The sequence below is a fragment of the Dermacentor albipictus genome, chromosome 7 (assembly GCF_038994185.2).
Source record: "Dermacentor albipictus isolate Rhodes 1998 colony chromosome 7, USDA_Dalb.pri_finalv2, whole genome shotgun sequence".
NCBI classification, from domain to species: domain Eukaryota; kingdom Metazoa; phylum Arthropoda; class Arachnida; order Ixodida; family Ixodidae; genus Dermacentor; species Dermacentor albipictus.
This window is the reverse complement of record NC_091827.1, coordinates 57,853,955-57,873,101: the sequence shown is the minus strand read 5'-3', so window position 1 is coordinate 57,873,101 and position 19,147 is coordinate 57,853,955. Positions and strand designations below refer to the sequence as shown.

General features: G+C 44.7%; 1 protein-coding gene across 2 annotated transcripts in view; it reads right to left on the bottom strand.

The window, feature by feature from the left end:
* Positions 1 to 15,240, bottom strand: part of LOC135912652 (uncharacterized) — a 35,173-nt gene extending 19,933 nt beyond the window's left edge. Inside the window, exons 1-7 of one of the 2 annotated variants that reach the window (XM_065445137.2) lie at positions 15,136 to 15,240; positions 12,367 to 12,399; positions 10,519 to 10,559; positions 9,220 to 9,295; positions 8,539 to 8,567; positions 6,672 to 6,726; positions 1,226 to 1,269 (exon numbers count right to left, since the gene is read on the bottom strand). In XM_065445137.2, coding sequence (XP_065301209.2) covers positions 1,226 to 1,269; positions 6,672 to 6,726; positions 8,539 to 8,567; positions 9,220 to 9,295; positions 10,519 to 10,559; positions 12,367 to 12,399; positions 15,136 to 15,175 — 318 coding nt within the window. In that variant the 5' untranslated portion in view covers positions 15,176 to 15,240. The remainder of the gene's footprint in view (positions 1 to 1,225; positions 1,270 to 6,671; positions 6,727 to 8,538; positions 8,568 to 9,219; positions 9,296 to 10,518; positions 10,560 to 12,366; positions 12,400 to 15,135) is intronic. The other variant, XM_065445138.2, reaches the window with a different exon arrangement.
* Positions 15,241 to 19,147: the final 3,907 nt, after the last annotated feature.

The window sequence follows — 19,147 nt, the reverse complement described above, 5'->3', positions numbered from 1 at the left end:
AAAACATTTAGTGGAACAAGCGTGCATTTTTACCGCATGTTTGACGGCGCATGTATCGAAACCGCTGTGAGCCCCAGAATTGTTCCCAGTTAATATGCCTTGCAAACCCACTAGCTACAATTGATAGATGGATATATGTGCCTTAAGGTAATAAATTAAAAATTTAAATTATGTAGTTGCGTCAATATTCAATTAGGTATTTTTATTTCGCCTAGAAGCAATGGCTGCCTCATCGAGTAATCTCACTCAATGATTAGAATTAAGCTATCTGCTACAGGCAAATTTTTAGAGTTTGGGCAGCTAAAAATACCCTATGTAGTGTCCTTATAATTTTTTTTTTGCGAGAATATAGATACGCAGTGTTATACCACAGTGTCTTAGTGTGTTTGTTACACATACGTTGTGTTTTTTTTCGACTTTGGAAAACAAGTTACGCCTACAATAAACCATCTATTTACAGTTCTTTTCTTTTTAGTTCGAACATTTTTTTGACGTGCACAGAAGTTACTCGAACTACGTCACTACAGCATAACTACGTGGCAGGCGGACCTAACTTTCAAGGAAGAAACAACGCAGGGAATTCGCTCATTAAACTGATTACAATAATTCACTCCTTTAATTACAAGCTTTACGGGACAAGCTTGTATGGAAAGTTGAAGGGAGACCACCAAAACGCCTTGTTCCCTGCTTAAACCTTTCAAAAAACGGCCACGTAAGCCAAGATAATTGGTTTTGAAATTATTTGTTGAATTTAATAGGTTACGCCTGCAGGACTGCGTAGCACAGCTCGTGGTGCAACTCTCGTTTTAACGTCGCAGGGCAGCGTAACAGAGTCATCAGATATCGACCGCCTGGGGTTGTTTATAGCGTGCACACAATGCACGGGTCACGAGCGCTTTCTCTCTCTCTCTATCTCTTTTTTGCATTCCGCCTGCATCGGAATGCGACCGCCGGGGTCTGGATCGAATCCGACCTCATGTTCATCAATTTGTGATTGTATCGTGGTTTCAGCATTTAAAATCCCCGGAATCTCGCAAATATTCGCGCCGTATTTTTAGAAGCGTTTTAGAACTACCCACGCATTAATTTTTTTTTCTCCTCGATGACTGGAAGATTACAGCGCCGTAATACCCTTTACGCGTCCTAATACGGAACTTGGTGGCTGAAACGGGGGGGGGGGGGGGGGGTGTAGGGAAGGAGTGCTCGTGGGGTCGCCGGAACTCACCCTGTAGGAATGGCAGCGTGTCTCCAGGTTCTTCACTTTTATGCCTGCGGTGAAGTTTCAGATAGACAAGTTTAGACTTCTTTTTGTTCTTTACGAAGTTGAAGCTATTTAAAATTTTAGCTATTATTTTTCGATAACCAACTTCCAAGGCGTATTACACATTTCTAGAAAGCGCTATTCCTTCAAATACATTTGTCGTGATCTATTTTTCTGAATAATTTGCACCGGGGATACTCATAAAAGGGATAGTATATTGCTACCGGTGTCATGTTAAGAATTTAGAATGTTCAATTTGGGAATTGACTGTCGCTGTAGTGAGGCAAACTGTATTATTTCTTAATATATCTCATTGCATCATCAGAAATAAATACATGAGTAGGGAACTACATTGTGAACATTTTTGCTTAGTCTCAAGGACTTGGAAAATATGTTTAGAGCTTACTGCTGTGTTGCTTCACTGAAGTTTGGCAACACTATCGCACTTTTTGTTGTATACAATCTGTAAAGCACTTGGCTTGACAAAGAAAGAAGTACCATTATCGTAAGGAATGGGTCAATACCAGAGAAGCGACCAGCCTGCGGTTGACCGCAGACTGGTCTTGCTGACCGTTTCCAACGGTAAGATTGGACGAACATAGAAAAAGAAACAATACCCACCCCGCCACTACACTGGCTCGCTTTATTAGACGATTTTGCATGTTTGAGGAATGTTATGTTCCTCTGTTTTAATTTATGTTGGTGCCTCTGTGTAAAGAAAGCCACTTGTACGGAAACATCATTATCATTGCGAATTTATTGCACTGAAACGGTAAGGGCAATAAAGAAAAAAATGACAACCATTCCACTCTGTGAAGATGGAATGGCAGTGAAAGGTGACTACAGTCAAAGCTCCCACATGAAAAGCAAAGTGCTTTAGCTGCCATTCCACCTTCACAGAGTGGAACGGTTGTCATTTCTTTGTTCAGCATCGCGGGAACGTTCTTCGATGGTGGTCGTTTCGCGCCGGCGCCGTTTACATTCTCGTTGCTGGTCCCGGCCTCCGGCGCTCCTCATACGCATGTTGTTCTTCGGATGTACGAACTATACGTGTCCGCCCCATTGATAACGAGGCTGTCTTTAGCACCGATACCTCTCCTGCTTATATACTGCGATAACCTTGACGTCACGCTATTGTTCATGGCGAGCGTTCTAATCTGTTCCGCATTTTGACATCTGCGCCACCGCACTGCATCCGCACGTGATCACAAACAATGAAACCCATTGTGTATGGGTTTGTTAGAAATCGATAAGTCCGTTTATGATGCCGGACGCTGACAGAACTACGGAAGGTTAGTCATATACAGCTTTCGCTGTAAAAAGTAAAGGGAGCGGGAGTGGCTCAGTGGTTATCGTATTCTGCTGGCGAGCACGGGGTCGTGAGGTCGAATCCCGACCGCGGTGGACTCCTTCCAGGGGAACATAATGTAAAGCCGCTCATGTGTCATTCTTTGGGTGCATGTTAAAGAAACCAAGGTAGTATGAAATTAATCCGCAGTTCCCTATTACGGCACCCTGGACAGACCCGCTTTGCGGCTTCAGGTCGTTAAACCACGTAATTTTCATAAACAATCAGGTCACCAGTTTTTTTTATCTGATACAGCCAAACATAAAAAAACAATATCTTTTGGAGACGTCTGGTCCTGGTGACATCAAGTGTAAGGTTCTGTTTAAAAGTTAGATTATAAGAATGCCCATCACTGCAGAAACACATCCTGGTATCTCAGGTTCTTGGCTTACCGGAAGTAAAAACGCTTATTAAGAACTCTTCGAGAACGGTAACGTCAAATATTAGAGGGGTAATGGTAGCGAGCGCAGTGTAGGGAAACTTTTGTTTAAAAATGCAAGGCCCCTTAAAAGACTTATTAGTTGGACGTAAGAAGCCGGTGATCCGTGATGACCCTCTTCTTTGTGACCAATGATTTGTTGCCGTTCGGGTCGGGACATGGTCCATCTCTACTAAATCACGGAATCTAAGCCGGCCTACGCGATGTAAGAGAGGAGTGAATTGTATAAATTCGCCAGCGGCTCTCTCATTCGGCGATCGTGTGCGCAGGGAGAAATTTTTTTTAATGGTTGTAGGAATACAATGGTCGACAACAGCGTCGGTGAGCAGCACGGATTGCTAAGCGGGAATAACACAGAGACTCATGCAGACAATTTATCATATTTTTATGTTTGCTGATATCCTGTCCCGTGAAACTTGGAATCGCTCCAACTTTATCGATCACTCTTGCGCCACTAAAAGTCTGGATATCATGTAAAAGTGTGCCTGCCCCTGATGCGTTCGTGTTTGCTTGTCAGTGCGTGCGTGTGTGCGTGTGTGCACGCGTGCGCGTGTGCGAATCACACTCCTTTTGAAGACAGATGATGATGGTATATCGGGTCATGCCTGGCCCCGACCTTGAGCGACCTGTTTCTCGCCCGTGATCGCACGGCAGACATCTAAAAGACAAACTCGCTACGCTAAAGATTAAAAAAAAACCTTTAAATACGTGGACGACTAACTCATGATATATGATTTCAATTCAAGTAACACTGAAACACTGAATGACGCGGTTGTCGCGTTCAACGAATGTCTTGACAATCTGGTTATTACACACGAGCGGCCTAACGATAATACTATCCAGTTTTTAGATACCAAACTAAATTTGAGCGCCAATGATTGCTGTTGGGAAAACCACCCTAGAGAAACAAAGATGCGGCTTCCGCATGCCTCATCACGTTCGAAGTTGGTAAAGCGAGCAATCGGAAACCTCTGTTTTGTGAACGCGTTCCGCAAATCATGCCCCCACCAGATGCCTGGGAGTTTTTTACACAAAAAGAGCGGCTGCTGGAAGCAGGCCACCCTGTCCGCGCACCTTTATCAGTGGAGAAAATTGCGCTGAAAAAAAAAGAAAAAAAAAAACTGGCGGAAGCGGGTGCTAAGGTCGAGCACAGCCACGAAAGCAGAAAGAAGGTGTTTGTACCGTACATGCATGGCATATCGCGTGGTTTAAAGAACGTGTGTCGAAATGTTGAAGTGGACGTCGTATTTTCAGCTCCACAAAAGCTGTCAAGCATATGTAAGGCCAACTATCCGTTGAAAAAGAGGTGCCGAGGCTGCGCGAAGAACCATCGGCCGCCGTTAGTGCACCCGTATATCGCTACCCTTTCACGTGTGGCAAAGTGTAGATAGGGCAGACAGGCAGATGCCTCAATGACAGGCTAACGGAACGCAAGCGAAAATTGAACTGTTATCGAGACGGACATCTCTCCGTGCATTGTGATGATTGCGGGTGTAAACCACTGTTTAAGGATTGTGTAGTCGTGTTTAGAAATTACAGATAAATATACGAGGGAGATTGTAGAAGCAAGCTAGATTGCAAAAGAAGGTGCAAACTGCGTCAGCGCACTGTCGATTACTGTGAGCAGAAAGGAAACGGCCTACATGGAAAATGATGGGCTGCGCGTGCGATCATTTCCACCCATGTGAGCCGGTATAAATGCCATGCTTTTCTGAAATAAAATTCAGTTAATAGTTAGCGCACTTCCTGTCGCTTTTCTTGTTTGTGTCAATCCAGCGCTATGATTTCAATTGATTTAATTTATGTATTAAGATTACGTTCGTCAGTCCCAGCAGCATAAGCTAGCACAACAGCAGACAGGATCCTCCACTGGTCAATATATTAACATGGTTCAGAACTACACAGGTAAATATAAGCTTTGTTGCACCTTAAGACTGCTTGAATATTAAGGGACGAAAACAGCCATTAGGAAGCATATTAGTAGTGGTGTACTGATGAACGGTAGTTGGGAGTGAAGGAAAACTAAAGCTATAGGCAGTGTGCGGACGACCATGTTTATCTCCGTCTGCAACCACCTGCTCGCGTCACATATTCGTGTCGTAGTTCTGGCACGTAATGCCCTCAAATTCAAATTTTAAAATATATTTTCAAAGCTATGACACTGATTCATTGCTTTGAAACGCAGCACCAGCTAAAGTGTCTTATTTTTTTTTATGTCGTGAACATATTTACTACAGGAAACCGGATAAACGGGTTAGTTGGTTGACATTCTTCATGAGAACTCTTTTAGCACAACTGCCTCCCTGTTCAGTTCTTTTATTTTGCTAAATAATTCTCACTTACTGCGAACAGGAGTGCCAAACTTGAATATAGCTTACACATTATGCGATCAAAGTGACCCACCAGTTCGTGATAACCTTTCTACTTACTCTGCTGCAAGCAGCTCATGCCATAAGACTTAAGAAACTCATCCGGACTAACATGCTCAAGCACTTCTCAACAAACATGCTCAAGTCTGGCGGTGTCATGGCTGCCAGTGATGGCCATTGCACGGTCTGTTTCATCTGTGTGTTGTCAATGGTACTTTGCACTAACTTTCCCTATCAGGCTCTCATCGAGCCTCCTCTTTGTGCATGCTCAAATTGGAAGCAGCATGCGCAAATGATGGTTTGTACAGGCTCTCTTCGCTTTTTTCTCTGTTGTACTATTTGCGTATTTATAGAAGACCACGCGGCTTTATTTAGCATTATGTAAAACAGTAGCATGGAGTACAGGCAGCCTATAATTGTAAAGACTCGTTTTTTATGCTATACCCACTGAGCGGCAGACATGTGAGGACAATTGTTGACGTGAATTCTTGTTGCTGTACTAAATCTCTGAGCATGTCTATGCAATTAGTGTTACAAATAGGCTGTCCCACATAACTTGAGCCAAACCTTGAAAATATGCAAATGCCACGTACCTGGACAGAACCAGAGTAATGTTGTTTACCGTCGCTTGGAGAACCTCAGATTATATTTTGCGTTCCGCCTAATTGCTTAAATAGTCTTAATTAATTAATCAACTTGAAAAGTGTCGATGACAAAATTGCAGAACAACCCGAAAAACCCCCGATGTATCGTCCTGTTGCTAAACACATGCTATATAAAAATGTTTTTTTTTTCAAGCATGAAAGAAGCCCACGAACACGCGCAAAATTACCACGCGACTGGCCGCTCGTGCCCTGGTGCGCATGCGCGGTCGTGCTTCTCTCATGGCATGAAATAACACTTTTATGTAACACATATTGAGCGATAGAAAACTGTATCGGCAGCATTCCATGCTGCACTATAATTTTCTCATTGACACATTTCATCTGGTTATAATATTTGAGAAATTCATAAATTAATTAAGACTAATTATGTAATCAGGTGGGATGCGAAAGGTAATTTGTCTCCAAAGCGATGGCAAACAACATTACTTTGGTTCTGTCCAGGTACATGACATTAGCATATTTTTAGAGTTTGGCTCAAGTTACGTGGGACACCCAGTGTGGACACTATACATTACGCATTATCACATTATGAAAGCAGTATATTAGCTTTAGCTCTTCGCAATCCTTGAATAACTAATTAGAAACTCACATTCAAAACTCGTCGTGTTGCAGTTCATACGTCGGCAGGTGAAACCGGTCAGACACTGTAAATGCCCCATATATGTGCCGTTACGATGATACCTTTCTGTTAAAAAAAATAGTTTGGTGCGCGGGTTGGGTTGCCTTGCGGAAGACGTGCGAAATGACGAGGCTGCCTCGTCATGCACCTGATATTAAAACTTAGACGCGATCGAGGAGCCTGTAGTTGAACGACAGCGTAAAGTTCTAAAGTGCGAACGAATGTGAAAACGAGGTGAAATCTGCACAAACGCACTTGGACATATGGCTGCAATATACACGAATATAATAAATTGAAACTCGTAAACGTTCGCTTTCTCCAGTATTTCTTAAATAGCATTTGTGTAAGAGCTCTGCTGCGCAGGGCACCCAACCACTATGTATTTGCATATTTGAGTATTACATATATTTTAGTGCGTGGTGCCAAAAATTCAACTCCTGTAGAGCCATTCCTCCAGCTTACGCTGTTATTTGATGCGTGGGCTGCGCAGGGCTGTGACTTTTATTAATTATTCCTTTATTTTTTGTGTGAATAAAGAAAAATAGAAAAGCCGGGTACTCTTTACCTCAGTATCCCCATGGCTCCTATGTATAACGAAATAGAGCAAATAGAGGGGAGATGAGAGAGGGAGAGAGAGTAATAAAACAAGAAAATATAGAGATGTTAACCAAGTTGCCCCTTAGATTGTTGCGCTACGTAAGCAGACGGGTACGAGAGAAGGAAAAGGAAATGAATACTTAGAAGGCAATGCTTACGACATGGTGTCCAAACTAAAATCACCTGCATGATTGACACGCATTCATGCAGGTGTAGGAGAATCTTGAAGAGTTTGACGCTCAGGGAGCTTGCTAAGGCACTACCTATTGCTTTTTTTGCGTCAGCACCTACGCGGTGTGGAGGTCACAGCGGCGTTGCGGAGAATGGGAACGCTGAGCACCAGCAAAATGTCATTCTTATAGTACATTCGATGCTTGCTTGCACCTGGACACAGTGGAACGTCAGAGGTAACATGGACAACTTACAAGAGGGCAAACACCGGACTGTTGCAGCGCTAGAAAATTTTGTGTGAGTGATAACGGATAAAAAAAAAATCTTTCAGTGTGGCTGGTTGTGACGTATCTCGTTACTTAAACACGATTCCACAGTCGGCTGCACCTTGAGAGAGCTATAAGAACGAGCGTTTGCATTGCCTGCACTGTTTCACCACTGGCTCTTTTGTTAAAAACAGCATCGTCATATGCGTATAAAATGAAGCTCGAATTCACGGAGATTACTACCTCCCCCCCCCCCTCAGCCCTTAATAACTAAAGCTGGTAGTCACCCGGGAGTAGCGACTACATTATTAGAGTGGTCGGCCAGACAATTACAAGCCGGTCTTAAGAACTAAGCTTTTTATGAATTTGACATTAGATGTTATACTTAGTATAATCCAGCTTGAAGGCCTTTAGGCTTAAAGGCGTTCGTTTGAGGCCCCTCCTATGGGAGCAATCCGAGTAGCAGGGTACGTGAGGTCAATGTAAAGCCCACGCCAGAAAAGTCTGCCTACCAGTGACGCCTACATCTGCTCTACATTCCGTGCCCCTTGACATCATTGAAGAAGGCATTCTATCTCTCTTTCACGCATACTGTCTGAACGACGCAGAAAAGTTGTGAAGCAAGTGCCTCATTTCGCCTACAGCCTCAGAAAGCGTGCGCAAGGGCGCTGACGAGATATACCTGGTCAAAGAACCATACTCATGCTCCGTGAAAGTAAACAAACAAGTGTTTAATTGAATTGAGATCGTTACCCTTCCTTGCGTAAGAGACAAAGAGTGATTAAGAATCCAGTCTCACTTACGTCGCAGGTGTCTTTGTACGCTCTGACGCCTGCATGAAATGAAAAGAATTAAAATGAAAAGAATCACGTCTTTGTCTCGTATATCTTTCGTTAAGGCACTTGACCGAGGCTTATTTATTTCGTTAAGCAAAAGCCTACTGAACAAAATAATATGTGACTGATCAAATTAACACATGCTTAGTGTTTGTTCTCTTCGAAATGCTGCTTGTTCACAATAAGACTATAGCTTTACCCGCGATACCTTACATTTGCGTCACCACGAGAAGAAGTGCATTTGCATACTTGCTCTTAATTTTTTATTACCTCGCTAAGAGCGCTTCGAGCGGTATGTAGACAAAGAGCATAATGACCTCAGTGGAAATTCAATAAATGGGGACGAAAATCATACTTGGGCGTTAAAACATTACCTATACGCGCTAGGTTAAACCTACGGTCGCTGATTATACAGATCGCCACGAATGATTGTACCGAAACAGCCAAGAGTAACTTTGTCGCAGGGCGAAACATCTCCAGGAGGTTTCCTGTGAACGCTCGTCCCATCGTGAACAGGGGTACTGTAGGAACACAAAACACCCCTTAGCTTTTGCTGACTCTCGCAGTAGCGCAAGTTTTCCATCCAGCACGTTTTAGTTTGTAAGCTCGCGCCCAGAAAGGTACCAGACCGACGAGCGAACAACTTACAGAAGCTGGCGTTCCTGCACGCAATTGTCACGTCACGGTGAGGAACACATCTCCGTCCACCACTGCACTCGCGGTCCTGGAATGCGGAGCACACAATAGAGCAAATTAAGGGCTGCCCCATACGACAACCGTGCATTGCTCGGCTCTCAAAGGCGATTCCACTACACGGTTTTGAGAAGTCGTGCAACTGTGCGGTAAATGAAACTGTCGCACTCTAACGATGCAGTATAGGTATAGCCACGGCGGTGAGTAACCACCCGTGTACGGGCGCGAGCTTGTGTCACGCACGTGAACGTTTCTTTGGCGACTTCCGCGACACCGTCTCCTACGTTGTGTACGTTGACACTCGCGAGCAAAAGTCTACAAACTGCGACAACAGTAATATATATATATATATATATTACTGTTGAGTAATATATATATATTACTCTCCCATAGTTGAAGAAGTATGGAAGCGCCCTTTGCCCTGCAGTGGGCGTAATCAGGATGATGATGATTATGTTGATGATGATGATGACCATAAGTGATGCCGGCAGCCGGTGTACACTACTGCCTGCATTCGAGTTCAGACGCTGCTTGAACAGCGCCCCATCACACGTCACCCCAGAGTCAGTGAAGGCCCCTTTTTGCTGCTAGAGGGTAGAAACGCCATTGGCTGCAAGGCACCGTCTGCGCGCGTACACGCGTCTTCCCTTCCACCGTTCCCTCTCTAATAGTTCCGCTCCACTGTTCGTCTGCCCAAGAGAAGGGTACCGAACGAGGCTATTATCTGTTTCAATTCTCTGCCTTCTCCTTTTTTTTATAGCGAAGGCAATACTGCTCGCACTTTCGGCCCATCGGTGGTCGCGGCGCCTCCTTACACAGCTGCGTTTCACGTGACCGTGTGACGTCACGCCAGACCGAGAAACGGGGCCCCAGCTCGCGGCATCGATGGTGGAGGCGAAGCCTTGCGAGCCGCTGCTGCGGCGCTACCGAGAGAGGGCGCTCGCTGGTATGACATGACGCTAGGAAGATAAATGGGGCTACAGCTCCATTTCAGCCAAACCAAGGCGCAGCCAAGGGTAGTGCCTTCGCAATCCTCCAGGCTTAACCACGCTAAGCCTTCAGCCAATTTTTTTCCCTTCCTGCTAAATTCTCAATGTTGGCTGCACTTCCTTCCCGGGGAACGTCACATCCCTGAAAGGTGTGATGGTGGGCGACGCGGTCGCAGTTGTCAACTGAGTGAAGCGGTCGATATGGCGGTAAATAACGTAGAATATAAACAAACCGCATATCAGATTGTATTCACTGGTCACGTACCGTTGAACAGCGCTGCGCTGTGTGCGCTGGCTCCCAAAGTTCTGCGGGAGAAACGAAAAAAAAAGCAAATGGATAATTGCACGGCCGATCGGTTCACCGAGTCGGCTAGAGTTATGGTGAACAGCTTGCCGGTGCTCGAAGAGGCAGCATTACTTATAGGCGTCTCCGATCTTTCCGTTCACAGTGCAACCGAAGCCGTAGGAGAAGAGAGAGAGAGAAATTTATTCACAGAAAGGCAGAGAGGTCGGCCTGAGCTATAACTTGCTCTGGCCTGCTACTCTACACTGGGGAAGAGGGACGGGGAGAGAAAGGGCTGATGAATGATGATGGTATAAGGAAGAGATGCGAGCACTGGATGGGAGCACTGGAGCCATGGATTGCGAAAGTTGTACGTGCCGTCAGCGCCGACACCCTAACAAGGGAGACGAAAACTCCTAGGTAATATTTGGTTCTGGGATCTCTATGCATTTGCTGACACGCTACAGTGCTAATCAAGCGACGTTCCCTTTTTTTTTCACGCTCGCTTCGGGTGCTGATATTACTTACTCTTGCGCGCATTTCGTTAATATACACGCAGTGCGAGTGGTAAAGAAATCGTACGAGGTGTCCCTCACGAGGAGACATGGCCTTTGGATGTCGTCCCAATTTTCTGGTTTGGTGCTGAAAATTTGTGTTCATAAGCTTTTTCTTCAAATATTCGCGTCTTCAGATGTTTTATCCACTTTGATGGCTCAAAGGATATGGCGTCGTGGAACTTACCACAAAACCATAGTTTCGGTTCTCAGCCACAGTGGCTTCATTCCGATCAAAGTGGAATGAAAACACGCTCATTTTGCACTTACAGTGTTGCCGTGTCAAGCCCGTGGTAGCTATCGAATTGATGGCATAAATTAAATAATGATATCGAAAAATGTTACAGTCATCTCATGAATACTCAGTAAGGTCCCAGCCAAAGATCTCGTGAAGCCTCTTGAAGCAACGACACACTTTCGACGATTGCTCATTAGGAGGTAAAAAGAATCGGCCTTTCCATTATCAAGTTCCTTCTTTAGAAGAAGAAAGAATGAGCAAAACATTCTGCGGTGATTTAGCGGTAAATGTGAGAGAAATGCACAAGCGTCACGTCGCACCTCTTTGAGGTCCGGGATTACAGGATTTAAACCACTTTCGTCCTATAATTCCAGTATTGTTCAGGAGCTCGCTCGACACACGTCCTGCCTATATATATATATATATATATATATATATATATATATATATATATATATATATATATATATATATATATATATATATATATATGGCTCCGCCCTAAGATAGCTTCCACAGTTTTGCGTTGGGTACAAAGGCTCATTTCGATTTACGCGAATTCAAGAATTATAAAGTAAACGGATAATGAAAACATCCCCCTACGGCGTCATTTATAATTCATAACCAAGTCATCACTTGGACCGTAAAAACTGTTCAGATGTCACATTTTTTTCACAGTTCAGTCAATTTTTTTCTGCCATCGTACCGGCCCTGCGACAAAGCTAAGCCCGAGAGAAATCTTACCATCGATTTCATAAATGCGTCTTAAACTGAAGCACATACTTGACTTTCTCAAGATGACGCCTGACGAGAACGAGTCCCAGAAAAATTGCACGTTCACGTCAGGCGCCGTTTAGATGAAATCAATGGTGGGCCTCGAGTTAAGGTGCATCTCTGAATACGGGGGTTACACGGGCTATTTTTCAATCTCGGCTGTGACATTGTAAAGCTCATATTTTACTTTATGCTAAGTCTATCTATGGGCCATATAATTGTTTCAATGGGAGGAAGGTGAAAGAACGTACAGCGACAACTTACCTGAATAACGAGGGTACTCGGATGACGCCAAGGCTTTTGTGAACGAGAAAGAACAACGGTTATTTTTGACAGACATTCTTGCCGAATGTAGACAGAGAGAGAGGAGTATAGGAAGGCAGGGATGTTAACCAGTCAAGGGTCGTGTTGTCTACCCTACGCTGGGGGAAGGGATAAGGGGAAGTGAGAGAAGGGAGAGAGAAGGTGTAGATAGGTGTACGGACAGTACTTGAGTTAAAGCCGCTCTCGCAAACCTGACGTTCTGAGAAAGCACAAAGGTGCCTTCGCTGCCTTCTGAGTCAATGATCGGTGGGGACGGTGCTCTAGTAATCTCTGTTCACTCAGAGGAGAATAATCGAATTTCCTGAATGCGTTGGGCAAAGATTGTCTTTGTGTTTGAAATTGCGGATAGTGAAACAATAAGTGGTCAATTACAAGTGGTCAATTATAAGTGGTCAATTATAAGTGGTCAATTCTCCTTGCATCAGCAAACATCGCACGTAGGACTATCAGTCATTCTAATTAGTGCTGAGTAGGCATTCGTGAAGGCAACTCCTAGCCACAACCGACAGGTTTTCATGCAGGATATGTGACCGTTTTCGTGGGCCGATACCGGTGGCAGTGCTGCCCAATGCAGCGGCTCGACCAGTGACTTAGGACTTTATACTTGGAGCGCACAGCTGTTATCAAACGCCCAGATAGCGCACGACGTGGCCTTCAGACGCGGTACACCACCAATGAAAGAGCGCGCTATCACTTATCGCTTCACACAACCGCTTTCTGATTCTGGATTCGTCCAGAAGTGCGCGTTGACGTCAGCAGTGACGCATACTGATATTACTCCGCCCTAACCAGTGAATCCACTCATGGAGCCAGCCACCTGGGACGACGTCCCCGTTCAAGAGACGGTCAAAACCACAATTAGTGAACCGATGGGCATTGAGTATATTTGTCAAGTGGTTTACACGTGTCTACATATTCTAACAATGTAAATATTGTTAAATTGTACATAATCATTATCTCTAACACTGAAACGTCACGCAAACATTTCAACCTCGCAACCTACGCCGTATGTTTCTTCTTCAGAAAAATTACCACTGTTCGTGAGCGAAAGCCTACTTCCAAAGAACAATAATACGCAAATTCGCTTTACGTGGGGCTGAACTAGAGTTCTTGCTGCCCAAATTTTTTTCACTGAAGTTGGAGTATCGATGCTGTTTAATTCTAGTCACAAAGGTTCTCCTCGCTTTAGGGCACTAAGATATTCAGTTCTGCGTGGAAAATAGTGCGCAGAGGCAGGGAGAGCATGTTTCGTAAAATCTTGTACCAGTTCACATGTTACACAAGAACATTAAATTGAAATTGTTTGCACAATCTGCATGGTGTCAGGGTGCTAAAGAAAAGCTGGTTTCATAGCGCCAACGTATTCGGCTGCTTTGTAAGGAGTCTCCGAAGCCACTGTACATTAGCCTTACCGGAAAACCTAGCATATTTAACGCTTAATTCTTCAATCGTGATGATTTTTCCTATTTTGAAGTTCTAAACTTTCTGCGCAGGCAATTCTTAATGATAGTGTCGTCACTTTTGGCACGAGACGTCACCGAAGAACTTGGCGAGGCACAACAGGCTGCATTCTGAGAATTACGTCGGCCAGGAAGGCACGGCACTTGCCTCCCCCCCCCCCCCCTCACCCTTACTTGAAAAAAAAAATGCAGATTTTTTTGTGTAACGTTGAAGGAAAAGGGTGAAAAAAAAAGATTCTAGCGACAGTCGGAGGGAAAAATTCTTTTGAAATTCAGTAGCCGATGGCCTAAGTGATATTGCTTTTTTGACCCTGAAATATTTTTAAAAGTGGCGCAAATCACACGAACTACAAATGAACTTCAAATGTCGAATGCACGCAGCACCAGATTTGCTACTTTCTTCCCCTTCGACAACACGAGACATTACTGCCTCTCTGAAGCGCTCATAACAGAACGTTCAAAAGTTACGAGTTGTCGTGGTACATTTTCGGCATTAAACTGCACTTTCTTTCTTTTTTTTTAGAATACGACTTTTGCAGTGCTTATTCACGACACTGATATAAGGAACACGTTTCTCGTCGTTCTTACTATACCTTAGCCACGTCAACCTGTAAGCTTCACCGCAACCCACTCGTTTCCAGCACTTGAAGTTAAGTATAACCTGCAGGGACGCTGCAATGCCATGCATGGTCTGAAGGTGGTGAATAGCCGTGGTTTCCTTCAACAATGTACCGTTGCACGGGAGCCTCGTATAGTATCGAAGAACGAACTTGTTTGAATAATAGTTGCGCAGGCATCCTTCGATCATTTCAATATCGTTTGTGTTGATAGGGTTACAGTTTCGTCTCTAAGGCATAAATTTCTATCTTGAAATTCGGTGTACCCTTGTGGGCCGTGGGTACACATTTCTTGATCTTCTTGCGAATACTATCGGTTCGCAATCTAATTGGTCGAATAAATAAATAAATAAATAAATAAATAAATAAATAAATAAATAAATAAATAAATAAATAAAGTGAAGAATCTTTTCTCTTTTTCTTTCCTGCCTAGAACAATGCACGAAGTCAGCAAAATATGACTTGCGACTTGATGAGATACGCGCACGATCTGCTGATTTACGTAAATCCGTAACGCTTGCTAAGGCATGGTTTAAAAACAGCGCCGGCTGTAGCAAGAGAGTTGAAATCCAGTCCGAACGCCCCCCCCCCCCAAAAAAAAACAAACAAAGGTCACTGATAAAATGCCTTACCGACGGCACAGGACAACAGAAGAGCGAAACGGATAGCCATATTTCTGGCAAAGTGCACGTTTTCCTGTGCGAAGAACGTGCAAAATGTAGAATACCATAGACCTTTCGATCTGTGAAAAGAGAAACTAAAATGTAGCGTTAGAATATTAACAAACTAGAACTTTCGTAACAGAGGCGCATGAATAGCCTTAATTAAACCGTTTAATGGTCCAAGTGGAATACGAGTTTCTGAATCTGCAAGTAATTGCTTCACATCTGTATACCCACCTGCTGGCCGCCGAGGCTAAGCAGGGACTTTTGTACTGTTTGTCACTTGATTGCAGTTTGCAGGCTTTTAAATACTCGCGTTTTTGAAGCTGTAAGAGGGAAGTGCAAGCAGTACTAGTGCTGCCTTGAATCCCGTGCGCCTCACTGCGCTCACGCTATGTGTCTCGTGTCTGCGAGATGTCATCGATCACGCCCGCGAGATTTCGACGAGGGCTACGTGCTACCCTCCTAGAACTACGGTACTAAACGTCGTTTTTCGTAGCGCAGAAATTCAGAAAAAAAAAGCAAAAGCTAGTGAAAGAGCAAGCATCAAGAAAGGACTTACTCCTCCATCAGCAATTGCATTTATGTCTGCTCTTTCTCTAACTACTTCTCTTCTTTTTTTTTTCCTATCGTGAATTTTTGCGCCACGAAAACAATGTTTTGCAGCAAACATCAGCTAGCCCCAAGAAGACGTTACCTCTGCGCACGATGTCTTCAGTAAGTTTGCGAGAAGTTTTCTTGAAGCAGTGAATACTCCCACGCGTCGTACAACGTGAAGTATCACGACGTATTCTACGAGGGAAGAAAGAGAATACGTGCACTAGTCTTTATCGAAACATTAAGCTCAATAGCAGAAAAGCAATCATCAGCGTTTCGATCCACTCTGTGAAGAAGGAGGAGCAGCGCGAAGCTGTGGTGTGTTTTACCTCAATCGGCGCATCTATGCACATATTATTATTATTATTATTATTATTATTATTATTATTATTATTATTATTATTATTATTATTATTCAAGGACACAGGCAAAAAATAGTTTTTGACTGTGAAGTGACTTATTCTTTTATGAAGTAGTGACGTCTGCAAGTACCGTCACATGGCAGACGGGGATTTCACAATATTTACAACTTCACTGTGAACGACGCAGACACAAGAAGTACATGAAACTCGCCGTAATGCTAGAGTAGTCTTAGCGACTAATTGCACTACGATTTGTTTTGCAACAGTTTCGAGAAAACAAGAGTTACACCCATTTTTTTTTTGTAACCATACTCCCTCCGTAGACGGCCATGCGTTGACAGCAGACGGGAATTCTGTAACGTTTACAACTGCACTGTGAACTAACTAATGACGACAACTAAATGAAACTCGGCGTACTGATAGAGTCATCTTAGCGGCCAAGTTTGGTATAATTTTTTTCAAGATACCTAAATTATATTACCTAGATTAGTCGTATATTCAACTGATTTGATGAATAAATGTTGATTGTATGTCTCTATTCTGTCTCTAACATGTTTGCTTAAATGTTTACTCGTTTACATGTTCATTATTCATGCTATGTGTTTATCAATCATGTTATTCATGGTTCACGCTTATTATTCACTTAATTACTATCTTCAGGGGGACGACGACGAAGTGTTTCTATCATAGAACGCTTGTACAATGCTACTGAACCATTTCGATTTTCCCTCGCCTAAATTCATGTAACAAAATTTTAGATTTTTACCTCCATTTTCTGAACACATAAGCAAAGTCTGCCCGACCCTTGGCCAATCCCCGCGAGTGGGTAAGCGCCAAACTCATCAAGGACATCATCATCATGTACCTTCGTCTCGCTTTGTTTCTTTCCAAACCCTGGGAGCTGCCGCTCCCGTGTTGTGGCAATGGACGAAGAAGCCTTCGAAGACCTTCCTGGAGCCAAGCCATCACGAGCGGTCGCGTCCAGGAAACGTGGAAATGCGCCAAGTGACACGGACAGCGAAGCAACCGAGTTGTACTCGGACAGCGTCGACTCGTCGGACGACGATTTCACGCTTGTGATGAACCGAACCACAAAAGGAAGACTACTGCGGAGGTCATCGTCGCCAAGTGTCTCTACCGTGAAGACAACACCACAGCGCTGGCCGCTCACTATGCTCTTCATGCCTGTGGAGCCAGTGTCAAATCTGCGACTGCTAAACAGGCAAGTCCTTTCTGCGTTTCTTGAGGGAGTCACGCCAAATGAGATAAAGGACGTGAGAATAAACGCACGGAAGAATGTCCTTGCAGTAGATGTTCTACACCGTAGTGCACTGCAAAGCCTGCGGCACGTAACGGAGATCGACAAAGTACAGGTGCGATCCATGATACCTACTGGCTGCAATGGGACTATCAGCGTCATTTATGATGTTGATATTTCTATACCAACCGACGACTTACCAATATTAATAAAGCCAACTACAGAAGGCACTCTTATCACGCTCATCACAAGACTTGGCAACACCCGTTGCCTGAAGCTGTGGTTTTATGGAGACAGCCTTCCCTCACATGTCAAAGTTGGCCACGTCCGCCATCCAGTACGCCCATACATACCGAAGCCCCTGCAATCCTACAAATGCTGCAAGGTGGGACACGTAAAAGGTGTCTGTAGGAATAAACTCGTGCGCCCATGGTGCGCCGAATCTCATTCAGCAGACGCCTGCCGCGCAACTGTGTGGCCTCATCCTGACTCATGAGGCCTCATCCAATGATTGCCCGCGGGTGAGGAACGAGCAAGCAGTACTCAAACGTATGGTACGGGACCATTCAACACACAAAGAGGCTGCCGCTACTCTCAGGCGACGACGACATCGGCACCGAAGAGCAGCACGAAGAGTTACGTCTACTGAAAGATATACACCATCTTCCGGCAAAGCGGCTACCGTATCAACGCCGACTTCCACAAAAACAGATACTGCAAAAACGAAGACTGGGGCAACACGCTCACCTCCTGAAGAGTGGCCTACACTTCCAAGAGCACAACCTGCCTCGGAGTCACGCCAAATTGCGCCGCCCACAATGACCTCACGAACCACGGATGGGACGACGACTGAGGATCGCCAAGTCATAGTGATGCTGAAGTCACTTATGGACGCCATGCGCATTCTACTGAGCAGCATGAAAATCCCGCCGGCACAGAGCGCACTGCAGGTGCTGGACTCCTTGAGTCCGGTGCTTGCGGCTCTAGGGTAAAACCATGGCCCGAAAGATGCCGTCGTTTCAAGAGGAAGTCAAGCATGCATCTGTCTTTTAGTGGTATGCCAGAGGGCTTAAGTCACGCATGTCCGACTTTAGACAGTTTGTCTTTACGCACCAGTTCCCCATTATCGTGATTTGCGAGCCCAACCTGTCAGCTCCCATCAGACTGTCCGGGTATGAGTGCTTTATGTCCTCTACCCACGGAGAGTGCAGCAAGCTTGTCCCATGACGAACTTTTGCGCCGACTAGAACAACAGATGTTTCAAGCGTGGATAGCTCTTCTCCGACAGATGTACACATATAGCTCGGTGGTAGCGTGCTCCAGAGATGCCAATGCATAGGCTGTGATAGTGACAATAGGACGCAGGCAGGGCTTCCCTCTGTCCCCGCTGTTCTACATGTTGTATGTGGAGGGGCTCGAGCAGGGTCTTCTGGAATCCAGAGCTGACTCGCGTTCCAATTCATGTGTGACAGCGCGGCATGCACATAGCCGCTACCTTAATTGGTGTTCACGGATGACCTTGGGTTCCTTGTGACTTGTGTGTGAAGCGCAGCAGTGACCTCCAAATTTTGCTAACTCTAGCTGCGGACCACCTGCGGCGTCTTAGTCTCCGCTTCAATGCCAGAAAACCCGCCATTTTGCACTTTTCGGGCACAGAGGGAGACATTAATGTACTGCTTCCCTGTGGAGGATACCCGCGTCGGATGAATACAAGTATCTCGGAATGAACCCTCACGCCTCAGTGGTACTGTTTGCTCAGCACGAG